Genomic DNA, 19,962 nt, shown 5'->3' on the forward strand with positions numbered 1-19,962 from the left:
CTAGAGCTCTGCTGATGAAAAGTGCTACAAAAAACAGCTAGGCATGATCATCAGCATCAGCACCACCTATCAACCTGGCTTCTTTGTAACTTCTCATAGCAAAATGCTGCAGTGCATCACAACAGAGCTCTGCATTTTCCTGCGTGGACAGGAAGAGAACTTCGCAGCATATTTAGAATAGACACTGTTTCTCCTTCAAAACATCTGAATTCATAAAATTTCTGTGAAAGTGCCTCAATTTCATATGATTTCAACATTGTTTGGCCAAATTTAATGCAAAATTGCTTTCTCTAGGGGTGGAAACTGGACTAGCTCAAGGCCTTCAAACCACTTACATGTATCTCCAGAGCTTATGTGGGACCGAAGTGGTGCACAGGACTTTTGCTGGCCCTTTGCATAGGAATGAATTGCACACCCTTGCAGTGTTAGGAAACATTAAAAAGAGGCGCTTGATTGAAAACTCACATCTGTGAATTTTGAGGAAGCTGAAGAAAAAGAAAATGGTGCCAGAGAACGTACTGGATTAAGCACTGGGCTGGAACTAGAAGGTCCTGAGCTCTATTTAAAGGTCTTATGTTGGATTCTGCTCTCAGATACATCAAATAAATCCAAGTAATTGGCCCCACCTCCATTCATCTACCTATCTGTCCAGGGGTTTTATATTGCTGCCCATCACCATTGTATCTGAACATATTCCAAGTAAAATCAATAAGGACTTTATGGAGTCTCTGGCACATCTCCCTTTTGGGGTCAAAACTGCTTACAATAGGGTTTTTCTGGTCGGTAAGTGTTTGGGAATAGAGGAGGCTGTTCTTATTGCAAGCATCAATTACGGTGGAAAGGCTTTCTGAAAGAGTACGGTTTTGCAATGTTTGCTAAAGATGGCCAGACTCTGGATTTGCCTGAGCAACTCTGGAAGAGAATTCCATAGCTGATCCCCTTCACTAGGAATGCTTGTCCTCAACTCTCATATCTTCGTCCTGGGATCTGCATTGGAGCACAGTTTCTATATCTACTAGTAGAACCCTATAAACCAATGCAGCATTCCATGATAACGCATATGAAGCTACTTGTTCTTTTCCTTTGGAAATGTAAAACTGGTTTTATCAGAATGTAGGAAAGACTTGCAGAGAGAGAGAGAGAGAGAGAGAGAGAGAGAGAGAGAGACACACACAGACACCTATTTGTCTAGGTCCTTATATGACCCTCACTGCTGCAGTATCTGAGGGTCCCTAGAACTTACTCTCTATCACCATGAAGTAATATTTTATACAAATGCTTGTCATCTGAATCAGGACAAGGGGGAGAGGGCAAACAATTGTACAAAAGAATCACATTTCAAGAACAGCCCTTTCACAGGGAACACACATGAACATATTTAAGGATTCAAAGCTTCTCTGCTTATACATTTTATCTTTCTTGAATATTTCCTCCCAGTTCTGTATGCCCAGCTTAGCCCTGGTAGCCACAGCCTAGAATAGGAGTTAAACAGCTCAGCCACAAACTTCCCCATCTGATAACGTTCAAGAAACATCTAGCAAGAAGCCATCAATTTAAAGCCAGGGCTTGAAATAGCTTAAGCCTTCCCGCAGCAAAAGAGATCATCCCAACCAAAGTAAGGGTTGGATAATCCCCATGCCCACAAACAAAACATCAGCTTCTGTGGTCAGCACATAACGGTCAGTAGGCTCCATTTTAACTAACAGGAGGTGCCGTAAACACAGCTAAGGGATTATTATGATCTTGTTGTCAGTGTTCTGAATCTTTAAACCTCCAAGGACTGGTGTGTTGACATATGAAGGCAGCACCCCTTTGCTCTCTTGGGAAGAAAATAGGGAGAAATTATTAGACTGAAAATTATTATACAGTTTTCCAAGGGAACAGGCAGGGATCCTATCAAGTGAATTACTGAAACTTGGACTGGCCAAAGCCCTGAAAATTTTTCTGTAGAGAACAATTAATTGGCTGAGGAATAATCCGGAGGATCTACAGACATTTTCCATCTCTAATATCTACGGACCCAATTCTGCCACCCTTCCGCAGCTGAGTAGTAATTTACCCCACAAATGGACCCATTGATTCCAAGAGGATACTCACATAGTAAGGTACCAGTCAACATGAGCGCACATGGCAGAATCCACCCCCATGATCCATGGGATTATTTATCATACAGGATTTGATTCAGATGTTTGAGTTTCATTATTTAAATGCCAAAGGGCCTAATCCTGTCCCCTTAATATCCCTGAAGCCTCACTGAACACAAGGGGCCAAACCCTGGTTGTACACTTAAACCAGGAATGAATTTAGTCCAGTGAGGCTGCAAGGGTATAACTAAGGGCAGAATTCAGCCTAAACCTAAAGATTCGTATTCATAAAGGTACTAATTTACCTAACTGACCATTATGGCCAATTAATCAAATCTGTACTTGCCTCATTCACTGCATTAAATAAATCCATCGTGTAGCATGGGTATGGGTATGTAGCATGGGTTATGTAATATCAGACTAAAAGCAAACTCCAGCCATGTCACTGTATCTAATTCAAATGCTAGACTATTCTATGTTACCTGATCAAACCTTCACAAAAGCAATGTCCAGATGAACCTATCACAGAAAATACTTTAGTCCAATATTTCCCAAAACTTTTCGGAGAAGAGCCCACCTTCGGGAAAATGAAACCAACTGCACACCTCTGCAACGCAACCATGTGTTGTTAAACCACTAGTAGTTAAACGTATACATCTTCTGCACCCCCATCCTCTATGTCCGGATAATCCTTTGCACATTACAGGGGCTCACCCCCCACCTTGGGAAAATTTTGCGGTGGATCTTCATAATACGATCCTTCCTAGCCTTTCTTATAGCAAAATAGTTAATGTTGACATTTAAAGTTTCACCCTTACCATCTGAGCTAGTGCCCACAGAAATGAATGGACACTTCATATTTCAGAGCTATTGTTGCAGGCTCTCTCCAAACTCTGGCACCCCTGCTACTTTGGTTACATTCAGATCATCTTTTGAAGCTTATCTAGAGACTAACTTTTTTCCTTCAAAAAGAAAAGTCCTTCTCAACCATTCATTGTGTGTATGAAATGATGCAGGATATGTGCCTTACTGTTTACTTTTTTCACTGTGAATGAATACTCTCAGTTGTACAGTCCTGTGGTGCACATATTTCCTCAGTACACAGCTCTCTAAACAGGCATTCAGTGACTGGAGTGGAGAGGGAGGTTTTTCTCTAGTACTGCCTGACAAAGACTTCATTTTTCTTTCAGAGAAGTTTTTTTTTTCCTCCTCCCACTCCCACAGTGGCAGAGGAAGTGACTGGATCAGGTGCTGGGATTGCCAGTGGCACTGCAGAGTTGCCTCCTCAGTGGGAAACTGAATAATACACACACAGCAGGCTGGGAAGTAAAGGCTGTCAAGAACTGAACTGAGTCTTTTGAGAAAGTCTAATTCCCCATGAGAGACGCTGTTTATTCTTTTTATTGCTACACTGTTGACTTTATTTGAAACCCCCTGAAGCAATGAGATCTCTTAGTTGGATACGTACAGTATATCAAGCTGAAGTGAAAGCACCTGCAACTCAGAGAGGGCTACTTTTGAGTTACAGAAAATGCTACGTGTGATGGCTCTCTTAAAGCTGCACTTTGCATACAGCACCCACGACCAGTCGTACCTTGTTCCGTCTGCCATCAGGACTCTGACATTTGACAGAGTGCCCAAGACACAGGCCAGCAAGCTAAGTGGGGTGCTGGGACTCAGAGGAGCTGAAAGGCCTTTCATAAGGGAAATAAAATGCTGATGCCAAGTGTCACTTTCTTCAAGTGAAAAAAACAGGAGAGAAGAAAAACCATGTTGGATCCAGTTCTGAGCTCAGCTTCACTGGTGTAAATCCGAGTAATACTTGATATACCCCGGGTAACTGAGATCAGAACCTGGACCGCTATGTTTTCCCATCATTTGTATGTTTATGACTCAACCCAGAATCAGTGATTTATTTGTGAAACTCCTGGGAAGAGAGGAAAGACAGGAAGATCTCTTGAAGCTATAAGCAGAGGTACAACTGGGTGTCACAGTATTTGGAAAGAACAGTGCCAACCACAGAAAAATAGAGGGATTAGGGGACAAATATGCTCTCTGATAGAGCCTTAGCTTGTCCAAATGGGGGCCTCTCCATTAAAGTCAATAGAGTCAGACTGATTAAACCAGCGGAGGATCTGCCATCTGGGAGATATCCCCATATAAACATGGGGAAAATGAAGCCCAGTGAGATAAAGAGACCTGGCTTCTGATTTTGTAGGCACAGTTATGCCCAGGCAGTTAATTGTGGGTGGAAATTATGGCAATTTTGGCTGTAAATGCTTACCCTGGGTGCCTAAATAATAATGGGCTGATTTTCAGAGCAATTGAGCATCAGTATCTCCTGGTGACTTCAGCAACTCTGAACCTCAGGCCCGTGTTTATTTAGGAGCCTATATGTGGATTTAGGCACCTAGCCTATGCTTATACATTTGTGGCCTACATATTTAACTTCCTGATTCAGGGCAACATTTGGTAGTTAGCCTACGCTACCACTGGTGCATGCAATTAATTGGGGGTGCAATGTTTCAGCCTTGCAAAATGAAAGGCCATGTTGCAAAATCAAGCTCTGAGTGACTTGTTCAAAGTCACAGAATGGATCAGTTACAAATCTGAGAATAAAACCCAGGAGTCCTAACACTATCCATTTGCCACTCTGGCCACTAGACTTTAGTCCCTCTTTAAGTAGGGAGATCACTTCTCTAACTTCTCCAATAACAGGCTTGAGACTCAGCAATAGCTCCTCATCCTACATCTTCCACATGCTGCTTTTAAACTCCTGCCATAGCAGAGGAAAGAAAAAAACTGTTTTCCTGTTCCTGCACCCCAGCTAGAGGGTCTTTTCTTTTTCTTTCTTTCTTTCTTTCTTTGAGCTTGTACTCGACATATTTGCAACACCAAATATTTTGCTTTGATGGAAACAAATCGCTTTGCTTGAGGACTTTTAGCACTATAACTTTGACTGGCATTTCTGTTCCCTGCTTGACTAGGCATTACTTGACCGTGTGACAAATGGCAATGCCATCAGCGAAGTTTTCTAGTGCCCATACAACTCGGTAATAGAGTGCAACATTAAACTGCCTGATGTACTCATTTTTCTGAATGGCAGGTTGTTAAGAATACTGCCCTTTTACCTATCTATCTAGCTGTCTGTCTTTGATATGACACACACACGCATCATTTTAATATCTAGATGCAATTTCAGCAGAATACAGAGGAGATTCAGCAAGGACATATGCACTTGTATTTCCTCATATTACCACCTACTAAGTCCTATGACATATTTCATCTGACTACCTCAAAATGCTTTACAAATACTTCCCACAAACCCCAGGAAAGGAGCATCAATAGTGTTATCTGCATTTTACCATCAGAGATTAATCCAGATCATGCCATGAATCAGTAACAGAACCAAAGAAAGAATCCAGGAGTCCTAAAATATATCCATGCTTCTTTTGAGGAATTTGCACAAGGACACTCTTTAAATGAAAAAGTCTAACAATATGTTGTAAATCCTTACCCCCATCAGGAAGGACGGAGCAAAGCCCACTTGAGGCAAAACAAGGGACAGTCATGTGTGCTAATTCATGAGTACTCTGATCAAGTTTTAACTTCATTACAATCCAATGCCCCGAAAGAACTCCACTTTCTCCAAACAGCTGAGACTCTGTATCTCAACAAAATGGAGACAACTCTTTAGCAGACATAGCTGTGATTCTGCTTTGGTGCTGATAACAACATGAGACATGTAAAAGTTGGGCCTAATAGATGACATTTACCCATCCAGGATTTTTTTTTAAATGCTGCTAAATTTCAGCTGCAGTGATCTGATGGTTCAGACACGCATACAAGTCATAAAACTCTAAATGGCAATTTGTGCTGATATGAACTGCCTGTAGGAGCCCTTCTATAACCCCTATTATGTTCTAGAGAGAAAACCCTTTACATCATTAATCATCACTCTTGGTGATGTTGGGTGGAGCAGCTGGAAGTATAATCATAACTGCAATACATCAAGCCTAAGCCCTTTCAAGAATGTCAGTCTCCTCTTAGGCCCGTTGCTCAGATTTAATTCTCACCTGAATATGGTATTCTTCCTCTCTTCAGGCAAAACTCACCCCTGCAGAGAGGCCAGGCCTAAAGGCTATGCACCACTCAAACTCCAGATATGCCCTTCAAATTAGGATGCATAGGCTTTGTGCTGGCTCTCTGCACCGGGTGAATTTCACTTTTCTTATACAATGTTGTGCAGTACAGCCCCATGCTGTAAATAACAGCTGAGCTCCGCCCCCATAAGTGGCTACATTGAAGTGGTGGATGAACTGATTTGTGTGTGCGTGTGCATGCGCACTTTACCAACTATAGATTGAGATGATGATAGAAATCCAGATAATACAGATCTGTAACTGTAACAATAACATTCCATCTAAAACACACAGCACCAAGTTTTTTCTTGTACCATTACACACATGGGGTTGGAAGTCCTACTGTTGCTAGTACTGGACAAGTATGTAAAAATATATGTTTTTCTTTTCACTGCCCTTATTGTGTGGTGCAGTGAATGGGATCCCTTTATTCTGGGGGGTACTGAAATCTCCCCTCCAGTGCTCCTGTGAAACACACTGGATTTGTACAAAAGCCTGTTCAAATAAACTGCTCTTCTCCTGGGGGATTTGAAATTAGGACACCCATGAACAGCTCATGCATCCTTAACAATACTTTGTTTTCTTTGGCAACCAGAATATATAATTAGGCGCATATAGTTGTACAGAGTCAAAGATACTTTAGTTAAAGTCCCCTGAAGGGATTCCTGGAGTGAGGAAGAAAAGCCATCTGCTGACTCCAACGGAAGTGTCAGCAACAAAATAAACTTGGGAGGAACAACATAAAAACAGCTAGAGCTAAACTGGAATTCAGCAACTCTCCAGGAAAACAAAAGTCCCTCTCATTAAAAAGAAAAACAAAAACAAAAACAACCTACAGAAACCCAAAGGGCAAATCAGTAAGGCAGCTTCATATTCTTCTGTTCGTATACTTCCACTGGCAAGTGATTATTGTTTTTTTTTTTAATAGTAATAAACACAACCAAGATGAAAGAGCCTCAAAAATTGCACCCAATAACATTTCTATCAAACTAAAATCTTAAAATTCCTGTGAGTCTTACCTCAAACCTCCCTTTAAAATTACTAACTAGACCAATAAATATGATTCTGTAAATTCATTACAAGAAATTAACACTCCAATGGTTTTTCAAATAATGCATTTTAGTGACATTTAAACCAGGACAAATACTCAGCACACACAGATAGATCAATGTCATTTATATAACCATTGCTGCAACTGAAGCAAGTTAAACCTGACTAGAAAGAGGAAATTCCTTATAGTAAGAACTATGAAGCTGCAATATTACCTCCCACAGGAAGTGATGGAAATCCCATTTCTTGAATCACTTAAACGTACACAGCATGAAACAAAAGGAAATACACAAGATCTGATCCTGCAGTTACTACTGGGCTTGCATCCATGAGTAATGACTGCAATGGGGCTATTTACAACTGTAAGCACTAGGATTTTAATTCAGGAAAGCATGAGACTTAAGCACATACTCAAGCGCTTTTCTGAATTGGGATCTGGGCTCAGCCATAGGTGTTTGCAGGGTCAGGCCTGGAATGGGGAACAATGCTGAACTGATAGGGCAGGGACATCCAGCCCAAACCTGCTCTCACTGAAATCAGTGGAAACTGCTATGGATTTAGTGAGGACAATTAGGTTTTTCAATGTCTAACTTCCATAATAAAGAACCATTTGAGATTCCTAATTTTCAAGAGGTTTCTCTTTCATCCATTTTAAATACAGATTCTTAGATAGGCCAGATGAGACCACTAAGGCCATCTGGTCTTAATACAGACAATCTTAGTATCAGTCCAGATACTCATATGTGTTTTAAATAAAAGTTTGCCCAGTTGTATGCTAAAACTTTTTATAAAACACTCAACCATGTCATGTTACTGCATTGGGGTGAAATTCACCCCACCTCAAAAGGTCCACATAAGACCCTATCCATCACTTAAGCTTCTTATTAAAGAGTTTATGTGATGCACAGTACCTTTTCCAGGCCCTCTTGCACTGGGGTGAATTCCACTCTAACAGTTTATGCCCTTGTAAACCTTCATGTACAGGGAGGTTATAGTGTATTCTAGCCATTTCATACAAGGCTACTACCACAGGCTATAAGAAGATGCCAATCCAGACACAAATATTTCTCTGGAAATTTCTACTGAAGCCATAACCGTGGCACATTGAAGCCAAAATCTTGCAATTCCTGTGCGATGATGTAAAAGATGCCATAAGTGTTAAAATAATATGTACTTGGTAGATTTATCTTAGAGATAGCCCTGGACCACTAAGTTCAGACCTGGCTCCAAATCCAAATGTCTACATTTGGGGTGTTTGCATCTTGGAGGACTGACTTTTTCCTGCTCTAATTTATATGTATTGATAGTTACCAATAACAACAACAACAACAAAAAATCTACATTTTGTCAACTGTTGAGAAGGGAGGTTTAAATGTTGACTAAAAATGAATCAATGACTTTGCTTTCATGTGGCCTCCATGAAATGTATTAAAGGCCAACTCCCACACGATGACTACTGGGCTCCTGTCACTATCCTTGTATAATGTGGGGGGAAGCGCTGAGAAAAAACACCAAAAAAAACTGTAATGTTTGCAAAAGACCCACAGGTTAGCCAGAGTTCAAAATGCCAACCAACTCCCCTTTATTACCACAGCGCACACCAGGGTGAGCAACAGGATCAGTGTCTAGTACTCGGCTGCTTACTTGCCAACAGGAAGGAGGGGAGGATGCATTCGGAGAGAAGGATCACTTACATCAATGAGGTCAGAGACGTCGTGGATGTAGTATTTACTGACGGCTGCATTTGTGGCTGCCAGGTTCAGCAGATAATCGTTCCTGGCTTTAGTGCACTTCAGCTTGTTTTCAGAATATTTGGCTTGCCTCTGAAAAAGCAAAATAGAATGTAAAAACACAAATAAGTTATCGAGGAGGTTCACATTTCCTCTTGCTACAAGTCCTCCACAGCACACTGCTGTGCTGGTGTAAGTATTAACATCCTCTTGGTAGGATGCAGCATATCCTTTACCAATAAAACAAGCAAATCCATCTGAACGTACCCGATACATTCAACAGCACAGCAAGTGCATTCAAGTTGAATGTACAGAATGCATTCAGTGCACAATTATCTTATCTGCACATTCATGGAAGATTTGGCATCAGTCAAGATTAGAGGGCCAAATTCTACTCACAGTTACACTGATGTATATCTGGAATTACTCCAGATTTACACAGTTGCATCTGGCTGTGGAATCTGGACCAAAGGCTCAAGCTGCAAAATTCAGAAGGGGGTCCAGAATTCAAACCCCTACAAGTTCAGGACATTTGTTCAGGGTGGTCTCCAATCAAGAAGTTAAACAAGAATGCCTGACCCTTGCAAGGGGCTTTCTGCTATCTCATATTCCAGTGCAACATATACAGCTGGGTAAACACACATCTAACTAACGGCTTCCTGACCAGGGAGGCTACTTTTCATTTTCACAAAAAAAGAAAATCAGAAAACGTGCCCGAATGACAATATTTGGAGTTTGTGAATCTGCAGAATGCAAGGTTTTTGGCAGCCTGGAGAAGAAAGAGGTAATGGGTGTGCTAGCACTAGGGCTGCATTTTTTCTTCGGAGCCCCATCAGAATGCTGCCCCATTAGCTCACAGACCAGTGGAAAGAGTATCCAAGCCTCTTCCTTCAAGTCTCTGATCTAATGAATCCTGGAATATATATTGTTCATTGTTACAGATTTGGGAGATGAAAAAAGAAGCAGTGAAATACAGTCTGCAAGCTGACCACAACCCTCCCCTCCATGGTGTCCTCTCTGTCCACTTGACAGAGCATTACCGTGGCAGACTAGATTTACTGCTAGGCTCCCTCCCTCAGCAGTCGACAAAGTCTCTCAGATCCTAGATTTTGTGTGATTAAAATATCAGTCGGACCCACTGGCCACAGTCTGAGTAGCTCCTGTATAAGCATTTCATTTGCTCTAGTTTGTGCTGGCTGCCTCAGCCTTTTTTGTTGTGTTTCTTTTCAAAGCCATTGCTTTTGGGAGGCCCTTTCAACTGCCCTTTTCAACTCCCTCTCCACGCTGAGGCACTGTGCAACATTTAATGGTTGGCCACATCAGTCCCTAACCACGTATTTTATCCTCTCTGTGGATGTGTGCTTCATGTTGTTCCCCGGGCCCCGTTTTCTGCTCAAAGGTCGCAGCCTGACTTGGAATCAAACCCTTGCTGCCTACTGACTTTGGCACATCTCCATTACTAACAACCAATAAAGAGACTTTTTATAGCATCCCCAGACTGCTCTTCGCCGAACTATGCACGAGCATCGAACTAGCAGGAGACTTCCTCCCGGATCCCTTCAAAGGCTGCAGAAAGGGTTGCATGAGAGTGGTGAATGCTGGAGCCGAAACCTTTGCCACACAGAGATTTTTGTCTGCACATCTAGCCCAGTACACATGTAGCTGGCATCCACTACTGCGCCCATTAGCAGCCGTGCTGTCAGCCATGCGGGAGGCTCATTATTCCTCCCACCCACCTTCTCCTTCATCTTCTCAATCTTCTTGACGGAGCTCCGACGCTGAGGCCTGTCCTCGTGCCGCAGCAAGTTCACGCTGATGTCCCCAGACTTGTTGAACTGCTTTTCCTCCTGCTTCTCTGCTTCCTTCAGCTTGCTCTCAGCACTGATGCTTTCCGTGTGGTACATGTGGTAGGTTTTCATCACCTGAAGAGACAGAAGGTAATGAGTCTCTGACACTTACAGTGTCCGTGCTTGTGCACAGTGCAGGCTGGAGAGCCCTAGAGACCATGGGCCGGATTCTCAGTTATGCTAAGACTGTTTGATGCCACCTCTTAAAGGGGGCTAGGGTCAGCCACTGAGACCAACCCTTAAACAGAACATCTCCACAGCCAGGACAAAGCTGGCATAACTCTACATCATCTCTGCCGCTATCCCCCAGTGTTAGAGCATGGCCAGAGTGCACTGCACCGCAGCTTCTCTGCTATTCAGAGCCACAGGGAAACTAGGACATAGCTTACAGCAGCTCTGAGCTGGGGGCAGACAGGCCCTTGCAAGGCTCCAGGATACGGGGTGCACAAAGGTAGCTTGATGCTACCTTGGCCCTAACCCTCCTCTTCCCAAGTCCAGGAACTGAGTAACTGAGAACCAGGCTCAAATTCTCTAGTCATAGAAACAGGTGCAGCTTGGGAAGAGGCAAGCTCAACCCTCCACCGCCCTGCCGACGTGCCTCATCTTTAACTTGGAGGGGTGCTGCTTCAGAGTGAAACAGAGTTTGATCTCCAGCGCCCATACCAATTCGTGCCTTATCTGGCGTCAAATGCAATGGTGGATTTGCAACATGGACGCCCATCCCACTAGGAACAAGAGCAGCTCGAGTTGTGTGGTGTTTGTGTGTCCCAAGGAAAACATCTACAGATGCTTCACTTCGACAATCACATTTTAAAAAATAAAAGATCAGAGGGCACAGTGTGATCATTTTAATAGTGTTGGCAAGAAAAACCCATCTGCTCCTCTCTCTTTATGCCTTCAGTCGCATTGTCCCCTTTCACCAGCTCGCTCCAGGACTCAGACGTTTTATTTCATATTGCCTTGACGAGGCCAGAGATGCTGGATTGGTCTCTGCAGAGCAGAATTACATGTTAGTGGTCTGGACACTGCTGTCAATGGGGCTGCGAAATACAGCTAGTCATGAAGGGCCAGATTCTGGCTTTTATGCCACTGCCCTGCATAGGGCACAGTGTGGAACTACACAGCCCCAGGAGCAGTGCTGGTGAAGATTGTGCCTCACGCCAGCACAAACTCTTCCTTTACATGTGGGTGTGTGCTTTACACAAGCCTTTACGTTGCTCCCCTTGAGGTAGTGCTATGGCTCAGTCCCCTTTCTCCTCACCTGGTTTTGGGTGAGCGGCTCCCTAGGTGGAACCGGAGTGAGGAGCCCCTGCCAGCCCCAGAGTGCAGGGGAGGCAGATGGACAGACAAACAGACCCACGCTGATGCCACTTTCAAAGGTTTAAGGATGTTTCTATAGTCCTCCTCAAAGGGTGTTATTCAGAACTAATCTGACCTCTCAGGGACCTGTGCATGGATGACGACATTTACCACAGAGAGCAAGCAGCTAACAGAACAGCTAATTAAAAAGTCCAAACTCACTCTGCCATGCTGATGGCTTTGAGAAGTAAGGTTTTAAAATGGGACTTAAAGCAGCTCTGAGCGCCTCCTAACACAAGGATGAGAGCAGGCCACAGCCCCCAGGTGCAAAGGCAAAGACACTGACACCTCTCCCTTTCCGCACCTCAAGCCCAATGCTGCAACGGCACCAAACCCTCCAAAGACATGAAGACATGCCAGCAAAGCTCTCCGCCTACGAAGCACCAACATTACAGTATGGTATTGGCATTAAAATATAGGATGCAACCAAAATATCAGAGAAGGGAATGCCAAGAGCTCAATTCTGGGAGATGCTAAACCTCACATCCCATTGGCTCCAGCGGAACTTGGGGTATGTCTACGCTGCATCTGGGAACCAGCCTCCAGCCTGGGTCTACAGACTTGTGCTAACGGAGCTCATGCTAGTTCACTAAAAATAGCAATGTCAGGCCCAGCCCCACCCCAACCTCAGCTTGAGCTCCAATCTGAGCTGCAATGTCTACACTACTATTTTTAGTGTGCTAACACGAGCCTCTGGACTCAGGCTGGCAGGCTCACTCCCAGATGCAGTGTAGACATAACTGGAGGGGCTCAGCTGCTCTCAGAAAAGCATTCAGCTCCTAAGAGGATCACATATGACATGGGGAAACATTCCCACCGTTAACACGAATTAAGCTTCCCCTTGACTCGGCATCTTCACACCCATAGTTGGTAGACAGCCAGAGGACACCAGTCTGCAAGGGCTATAGGCACATGTAGATCTAAAAGTAAGGGGGACCCCTAGTAAATCAGGTGCACTGGTGAGAGGCTGAATCGGAAGGAACGGAGGTGACAAGGGGATGGATTTATGAGGAGTTTGTGAACTGCCGCTGGAAGATCATTCTGTGTTAAATTCTACAGGCTGGTTAAAAAAAAACTTTTCCTGTAAGGTAAGGAATCAGCAAGGGGATCTGTAACACAAATACAAGGATTGCATTTTTGCAGGACAGCTCTTTTTTTCTCTGAATCTGTAAGCACATACCTGGCAGAACTGGCTGCCTCTCAGCCATCCCCTCACGACCAGGCGTGGCCCTCACTTCACAGCCACATTCACCACTGGCCCACCCAGTCCCTGCATTCTCTCCCTTTCCCCCTATTAAGCTTTCCATAAATCAGTTGGACTCAAGGTTTGAAATCCTAGCCCCACTGAAGTCAGTGGCAAGACTATCATGGACTCCAGTGAGGTCTGGATGTTGCCCAGGATATCTACCTCAGAGGAAATTCTCTTCATGGCAAAGACGCTGACCACAATTTTTACTAGTGATTTGGGGTGCAGATTTTGGGCATAGAAGGCCTGGTTTTCAGAAAATCAGGTCCCTTTAAAGGCATCTCTCAAATTGGGCACCTAAAATCTCTAGGCACTTTGAAATCTTGGTTTTTGATCCCACACTAATTTCTGCTTTTTGTTGGTGTCCCCCTTTCTGGGCATTTATCCCAGTGTTTCCCTGAAGTTCTTGTCAGGCTGAGCAGTACATTAGCTCTCCGTGCCTTTAATCAGCCCAAGCAAACACAGGGCCAGATCCTCAGATGGTGTAAATTAATGTAGCACCACTGACATCAACAGCGCTGCGCCGATTTACTCCAGTTTAGAAAATGGCCCATACTGCTCAAGTTGATCTACTAAATTTTTTGTGCTAAGCATTTTTTTTAGCATCCTTTGAACAAGGAAGTAGAGCGAGAGGGAAGCCCTAGGCAGGAGAAAATGACTGACTGTAACTTGCCAGACCTTATCTGTGATTAGAGAGCCCTTTATAATTGTCTGACTCGGGGATGGGGATGGAAAGAGGAATCGTTGGGGGATACTGAACTACAGCCTGATTAGCACAGACAGTTTATCCCCGCCCCTATCCCTTCACCCTTTAGGCAATGTTAAAGAAAATAAACTTACAAGGACTTTCTTTCTGAGCCATTGATTTTCCAGAGAGCAATAACCCTGTATCCCTGGCTAAAAATGGAGTGGAGAGACAGCTTTGGCCTAAAGCACACCTTGTTATATAACTGGCTCTTCAGATGGCTGCTGGAATGCAAACCAAACCCTAAGGGACATGTGCTAGATTTGATCTTTCTGGCCTTTGAGATCTTCCATGGCTTTGGGCTTTGCTTTTGACCCTGCCTACCAGCACACGTCTGTGAGACTGCAGAGTAAACATGGCACTTGCTTTTCATCGGCAATGTACTGTTCTAGCTTCCTAACTGCACAAAGACACAACAGGGCATATTTGGGGGGGAGGCAGTGACAAGTACCCCATGGCATTGACTCCATCTCACTCCACCCCACCCCACAAGAACCCTGTGAGGATCCTTACAGCAAACTACTGATAGCCTCTTACCTTACACTTGTTCCCCCACAGCAATATTCAACATCCCACCCCTACCAATGGGAACTTGGGGCAACAATATTTGCCATTACCATGGGGATCAGTGGAGGCAAGTCAGGAGGTAATACAACAATATAACCTTATAGCTAGGGCCCTACCAAATTCACAGTCCATTTTAGTCAATTTCACAGCCAGAGGATTTTAAAAATCATAAATTTCATGATTTCTGCTATTTAAATCTGAAATTTCATGGTGTTGTAATTGTAGGGATCCGGACCCAAATAAGAGTTGTGGGGGGAGAGGTCACAAAGTTATAGTGTGCGGGGGGGGGGGTGTTGTGGTACTGCTCCTCTTACTTCTGCGCTGCTGCTGGCAGCGGCGTTGCCTTCAGAGCTGGGCAGCTGGAGAGCGGTGGGGAGACCAGATTTCACAGTCCGTGAGGCATTTTTCATGGCCATGGATTTAGCAGGGCCCTACTTATAGCCTTCCCTTCCCACTGCAGCCCTGCCAGATAGAACAATCAGGTTCCACGAATCTATGCTCTCAGAATCTTCTTGCCCCATAGGCAGCAATAAACCACATAAGTGGCAATTTGGCCCAACGTAATTATCACAAACAAAATCAATCCGCTTTCATGCTCTCATGAACATTTCCACTGTTCTCCATAATGGCTATAGACACCTCTTTAAATGAGCCTTTTCTCCAAACCAGAGCCCCTTTTATATTCCCCATCCAAGATGACACCAACTCTTTGCAATACAAATCTATAATGTCAAAGTATAAGTATAATGCAGAAAGTACCTTGGGGGGGGGGGGGTGAGAGGAAGACAGCTTTTGTCTGAACAAGAGACAAGTCAAGTAATAATCAATACCTGCTGGCAAACAGATCCTCCTGACTCAATTAAAAGCAAATATAGTTCAACCAAAATGATGTCCTCTGAACTGAGTTTTAATATGGACAAAAGGTTCCTTTTAAATGTCAGCTGAAATTGTCAGCAGAGGCATAAAAATGTTTCCTGTGTTTTGAGGGAAAGGATGGCCCTGGGATTCAGCCACAGGCCTTGGAGTCAGGAGAACTCCCACTGTCAGTAAGGTGAGCATTTCACCTCTGCACTCCATTCCTAGCTCTGTCACTGACTCGCTGCATGACCTTGGGCAAGTCCCAGCTTCCCTACAACAAACCCACTACCTGAGTCAGGTACGCTGCTGACTGTGAGCTCTGCCAGAGTTTTGAACAAAGCGGGGCCAAGTAACCTTTTTGGATGGAAGCTACAAGAAACCACTGTTGCAGGGTGGGGCGGGGGGGGCACACATCAGTGAATTGCAAGGAGTGCGCATCCACAGAAAGCAAAAGCAGAATAAAAAAGGAACTTTGCACAAACCCCTGTGAAGAAAAAACACAGCATTTTCCACAGCTGTGGCTGTCAAAAAGAACCTAGTGTTTTGCTTGGAAGAGGTTCGGCTGAAACACAAGATCTTTTTCCCAGCCAAGCATAAACATAGCCTCTAAACGAGCTTCAAATGCCTTATCAAAGTCCCCCAGAAACATGCCGTCTCCGATTTATAATTTAAGAAGAATGGAAAGAAGAGCGAGTGGAGGTTTGAGTCCCATTTCTGCCCTATCCTGTGTTATGTCACAAAGTCCATAACTTTCCAAATGTGTTTGCAACTGCAGTTTCCCTAAAGAAAATCACAGAAGACAAACCAGACAGACACCTCCTATGCTACATACACGAACGGGGAAGACAGACTTGCTGGGTTTTCATACAATCCCTCCTCTGCTACCCTGTCCCAACCCCGCTTCTTTTTGTTGAAAACACAGAGGAAAAGCTGAATGGAATGGCTGCACTTTGGGCAATATCTGGCTATAACAACAGAGAGAGCCCAGGCATTTCCAGAGAGCCAAACATACACAACTGCATTGTGCTAGTGTAACAAGAAGGTCTGACAGTGAAACCCTGGCCCAGTCGGTATTTTAAATACAACCAGGATTTTGTCCCCAGGTTGTGAGGTGTTCGTTGGACCTGGATACTGCTATGCCCAAACAGCAACTTTCAGCACAACTATTTGTCAGCTGTGTTTGAGCTTCTGTACCTACCATGGTGCTCAAGCATGGGGCTGATCCAAAGACCACTGTGGTCAGCTAGCATCTATTTGACTTGAATGGGCTTTAGTTCAGGCCTCACATCTGTTGTGCAAGAAAGACTGATTTAAAAAGGAAAATACCTTATCACAGAGCATCATAGAACATAATCTACTCCCACTGCAGCCTCGTCACTTTACACCCTTTTCACGGTCATGTTTGTTCATTATCATAATTATTTTGCTTAAAGGCCTTTCTTCCCCACCATATTTTACTCCCACTTGAGCCTGACGTACATAAAGGATTGGAGGATAATAGGGGCTACAGGACTGGAACTTCACTGCAGGATAGGCTCTATTTATTCCAATTTGCAGATCATCTCCCACTCATGAGCAGCAAGAATACAATGATTACTAGGAGAGTAGAGCACAGCGCTTTTCAACTGACTGTTCCTTGTCCAATTTGCACCTCCTCTGAAAATCTCTAAGACAGTATAAAAGAATCATTTTATATCATTGATTCTTTCCAAGCTGATGAAGTTTGTGTCAATGACACCACTGCCTTGGAAAGTTTGCTGTACAGACAACAGCCCTCATTATCTCATGTCACTTTATACTCTAGGAATGAACTGGTCTTTAAAGTTCCCAGGCTGAAAGGAACAACTATTTATTTTAAGTATTTTCTTAATTCTGGAGGATGTCTACCTATAGCAATCTACTCTCCAATCTGCAATCTTCTCATGCCTTCTGGATAGCACTTGGAACAAAGTCATATTGTCCCTGTCTTAAGCTCATAGACTCATAGACTTTAAGGTCAGAAGGGACCATTATGATCATCTAGTCTGACCTCCTGCACAACACAGGACACAGAATCTCACCCACCCACTCCTGCAATAAACCGCTCACCTATGTCTGAGCTATTGAAGTCCTCAAATCAATTGGATCATAAAGAAAAGCTGCCACAGCTGTGTCCCTGGGCTCTTTTTTCAAATAAGTTAATTTGCTACAATGGAAGGAGGAAAAATATGTTGTAATGTTCATTAGTTATTTAACATCACAAGTTGCATTTTGCAATATTAATATTGTGTTATAAATAAAGGGCACAGTCAAAATTACTAGTCATAAATGGTGCTGCTTGCTGCCTTTAGCTAAAGCGCTTTAGGCTTCTAAATAGTTCCTCATTAAGGTTCCGATTCAGCAAAGCACTTAAACATATGTTAAGCACTTTGCTGAACAAAGACGGAGTTAAGCATGGGCTTAAGTGCTCTGCTGAATGAAGGCCAAAGGCCAAAATCCTGCTCCCAGTGGAGTCAATAACACAACTGTTACTGAGGTCAAAGGTGCAGCATCAGGCCCAAGATGGAGACATACCTCTAATCTAGGCTGGAATTTATCTCTGTCCCACTCTGAGCTGGTGTTATTACCCTATTGTTATTTTAAGAACATATGAACTGTCCTGCTGGAATAAGCCAAAAAAGACCAAGCAGGCCAGGATCCTGTCTGACAACAGCCAAAGCCGAATGCTACAGAGGAAGGGATAAACACCTGCATTGCACATAACTGCAGGAGGAAATTTCCTGACTGCAAATGGCAACCAGCTTTGCTCTGAAGTACAAGGGCTGATGGCGCTTATAATTTTCCCCCTAATTTAATATAGCTCTAGATGTTATTCTAATTCATATCAAGTACGCAATCATTTTTTAAAATTAAGTTTTTTCAATATTATCTTGCAGCAGTGAATTCCCCAGGTTAATTATACATTTGGGTGCTTTGGCAATTTTCAGTACGCTGCCTCTAACTGGGTGCTCGTTTGTGTACTATGTGAAACGAACGTTGTCACATGCAAACCAAGTAATTACATTGCGCCTACAGAAAACACCAGCTCTATTAAACAAATAGAAACTTCACTTTGTTGTTTATTTATGTTGACCCAAATTTTGGTTGACGTTCCCTTAAACATGAATGCATACAACAAAGGGAACAAGTGGTGTGTGAGGATACCATATCTTTACGCATGAACCTTGCATCAACTTGTGCCCAAATTCTGAGGGCTTATCTACACATATATTGGAAACAAAACAACAAAATCCATTTTAATTCCCACCTTAATTACTTTGGTGCAAGACTGTGTGTGGATGCTCTTATTTCAGGATGAAATTTTGATGCAACTTAAGTCATTTTTTTTATTTTTACGGACTTACTTAAATGAATAGGGCATTCATTCCAAAATAAGGGTTTGTCTGTAGTATAGCTGGGACATTTAGATTCCAGCTTGAGGAGACCTATCTTCACTAGCTCTGATCGAGCTATTGTACTAAAAACAGAATGATAGTTGTTGCGGGGAGGGCTAGCTGCCCAGAGTACAATCCCATCTGAGATCACAGGTATGTACTCAGGGCAGCTAGCCCCTCCCAGCGCTCAAGCCACCACAGCTACACTTCTATTTTTAGCATGGTAACTTGGAGAGCTAGCATGGGTATGTCTTCTCGAGCCAGAATTGACACCTTCCATCTTTAGGGTACACATACCCTAAGAGTCGATACACACAGGTTTACATCAAAATAATGAAAGGTGTGAATTCAAACAGATTTAGTTAGTTTGGCTCCAGCTTGTGGGTAGCAAAGCCCTGAGATGCAAGTTAAACAGTGCAAAAGTTTCCACATGCTATATATAGTTCTCCTCACACAATCCTCACCAGGGTCCTAGCCAGGGCACAAACATGCATGGGACGCTCACAGCTTCCTCTTTTATCATGCATAGCTGGAAAACATGCAGGGAAATCAGTCCACTTGATGAACATTAGTCCAGTAAAGAAGTGCAATACTGTAACGCTGATATAGCCCTACACAACATGCAATGTGCTAGCTCAGCGCATGTGATAATGTTAACACCTAGTGACTGGCCAACAGAGAGGATAAATGACTTACTACTGTCTTACTGCCAACTAAGACGGACCTCCATTAGCATAAGAGGGAGAAGACTGATTTTTTGAGCCAATGGTTCCAAATTTTATCCCCATTTCTACACAACAGTGATTTAGCTGTCAAATATTGTTGAAGTATGTGGGCAGTTCCTTGATTCATTACAAGACATTGCCAAGGCCTGAGAATATGAAAACACCACTTCAATCATGGGGATGGTGGCAAGTCACA

General features: G+C 43.5%; 1 protein-coding gene across 3 annotated transcripts in view; it reads right to left on the reverse strand.

The window, feature by feature from the left end:
- SRGAP3 (SLIT-ROBO Rho GTPase activating protein 3) overlaps positions 1 to 19,962 on the reverse strand; it is a 281,414-nt gene that overhangs the window by 53,260 nt on the left and 208,192 nt on the right. For all 3 annotated transcript variants that reach the window (XM_038410230.1, XM_038410229.1, XM_038410231.2), the window contains exons 5-6: positions 10,743 to 10,928; positions 8,971 to 9,099 (exon numbers count right to left, since the gene is read on the reverse strand). In XM_038410230.1, coding sequence (XP_038266158.1) covers positions 8,971 to 9,099; positions 10,743 to 10,928 — 315 coding nt within the window. The remainder of the gene's footprint in view (positions 1 to 8,970; positions 9,100 to 10,742; positions 10,929 to 19,962) is intronic.

The sequence above is a fragment of the Dermochelys coriacea genome, chromosome 7 (genome assembly GCF_009764565.3).
Source record: "Dermochelys coriacea isolate rDerCor1 chromosome 7, rDerCor1.pri.v4, whole genome shotgun sequence".
NCBI classification, from domain to species: Eukaryota; Metazoa; Chordata; order Testudines; family Dermochelyidae; genus Dermochelys; species Dermochelys coriacea.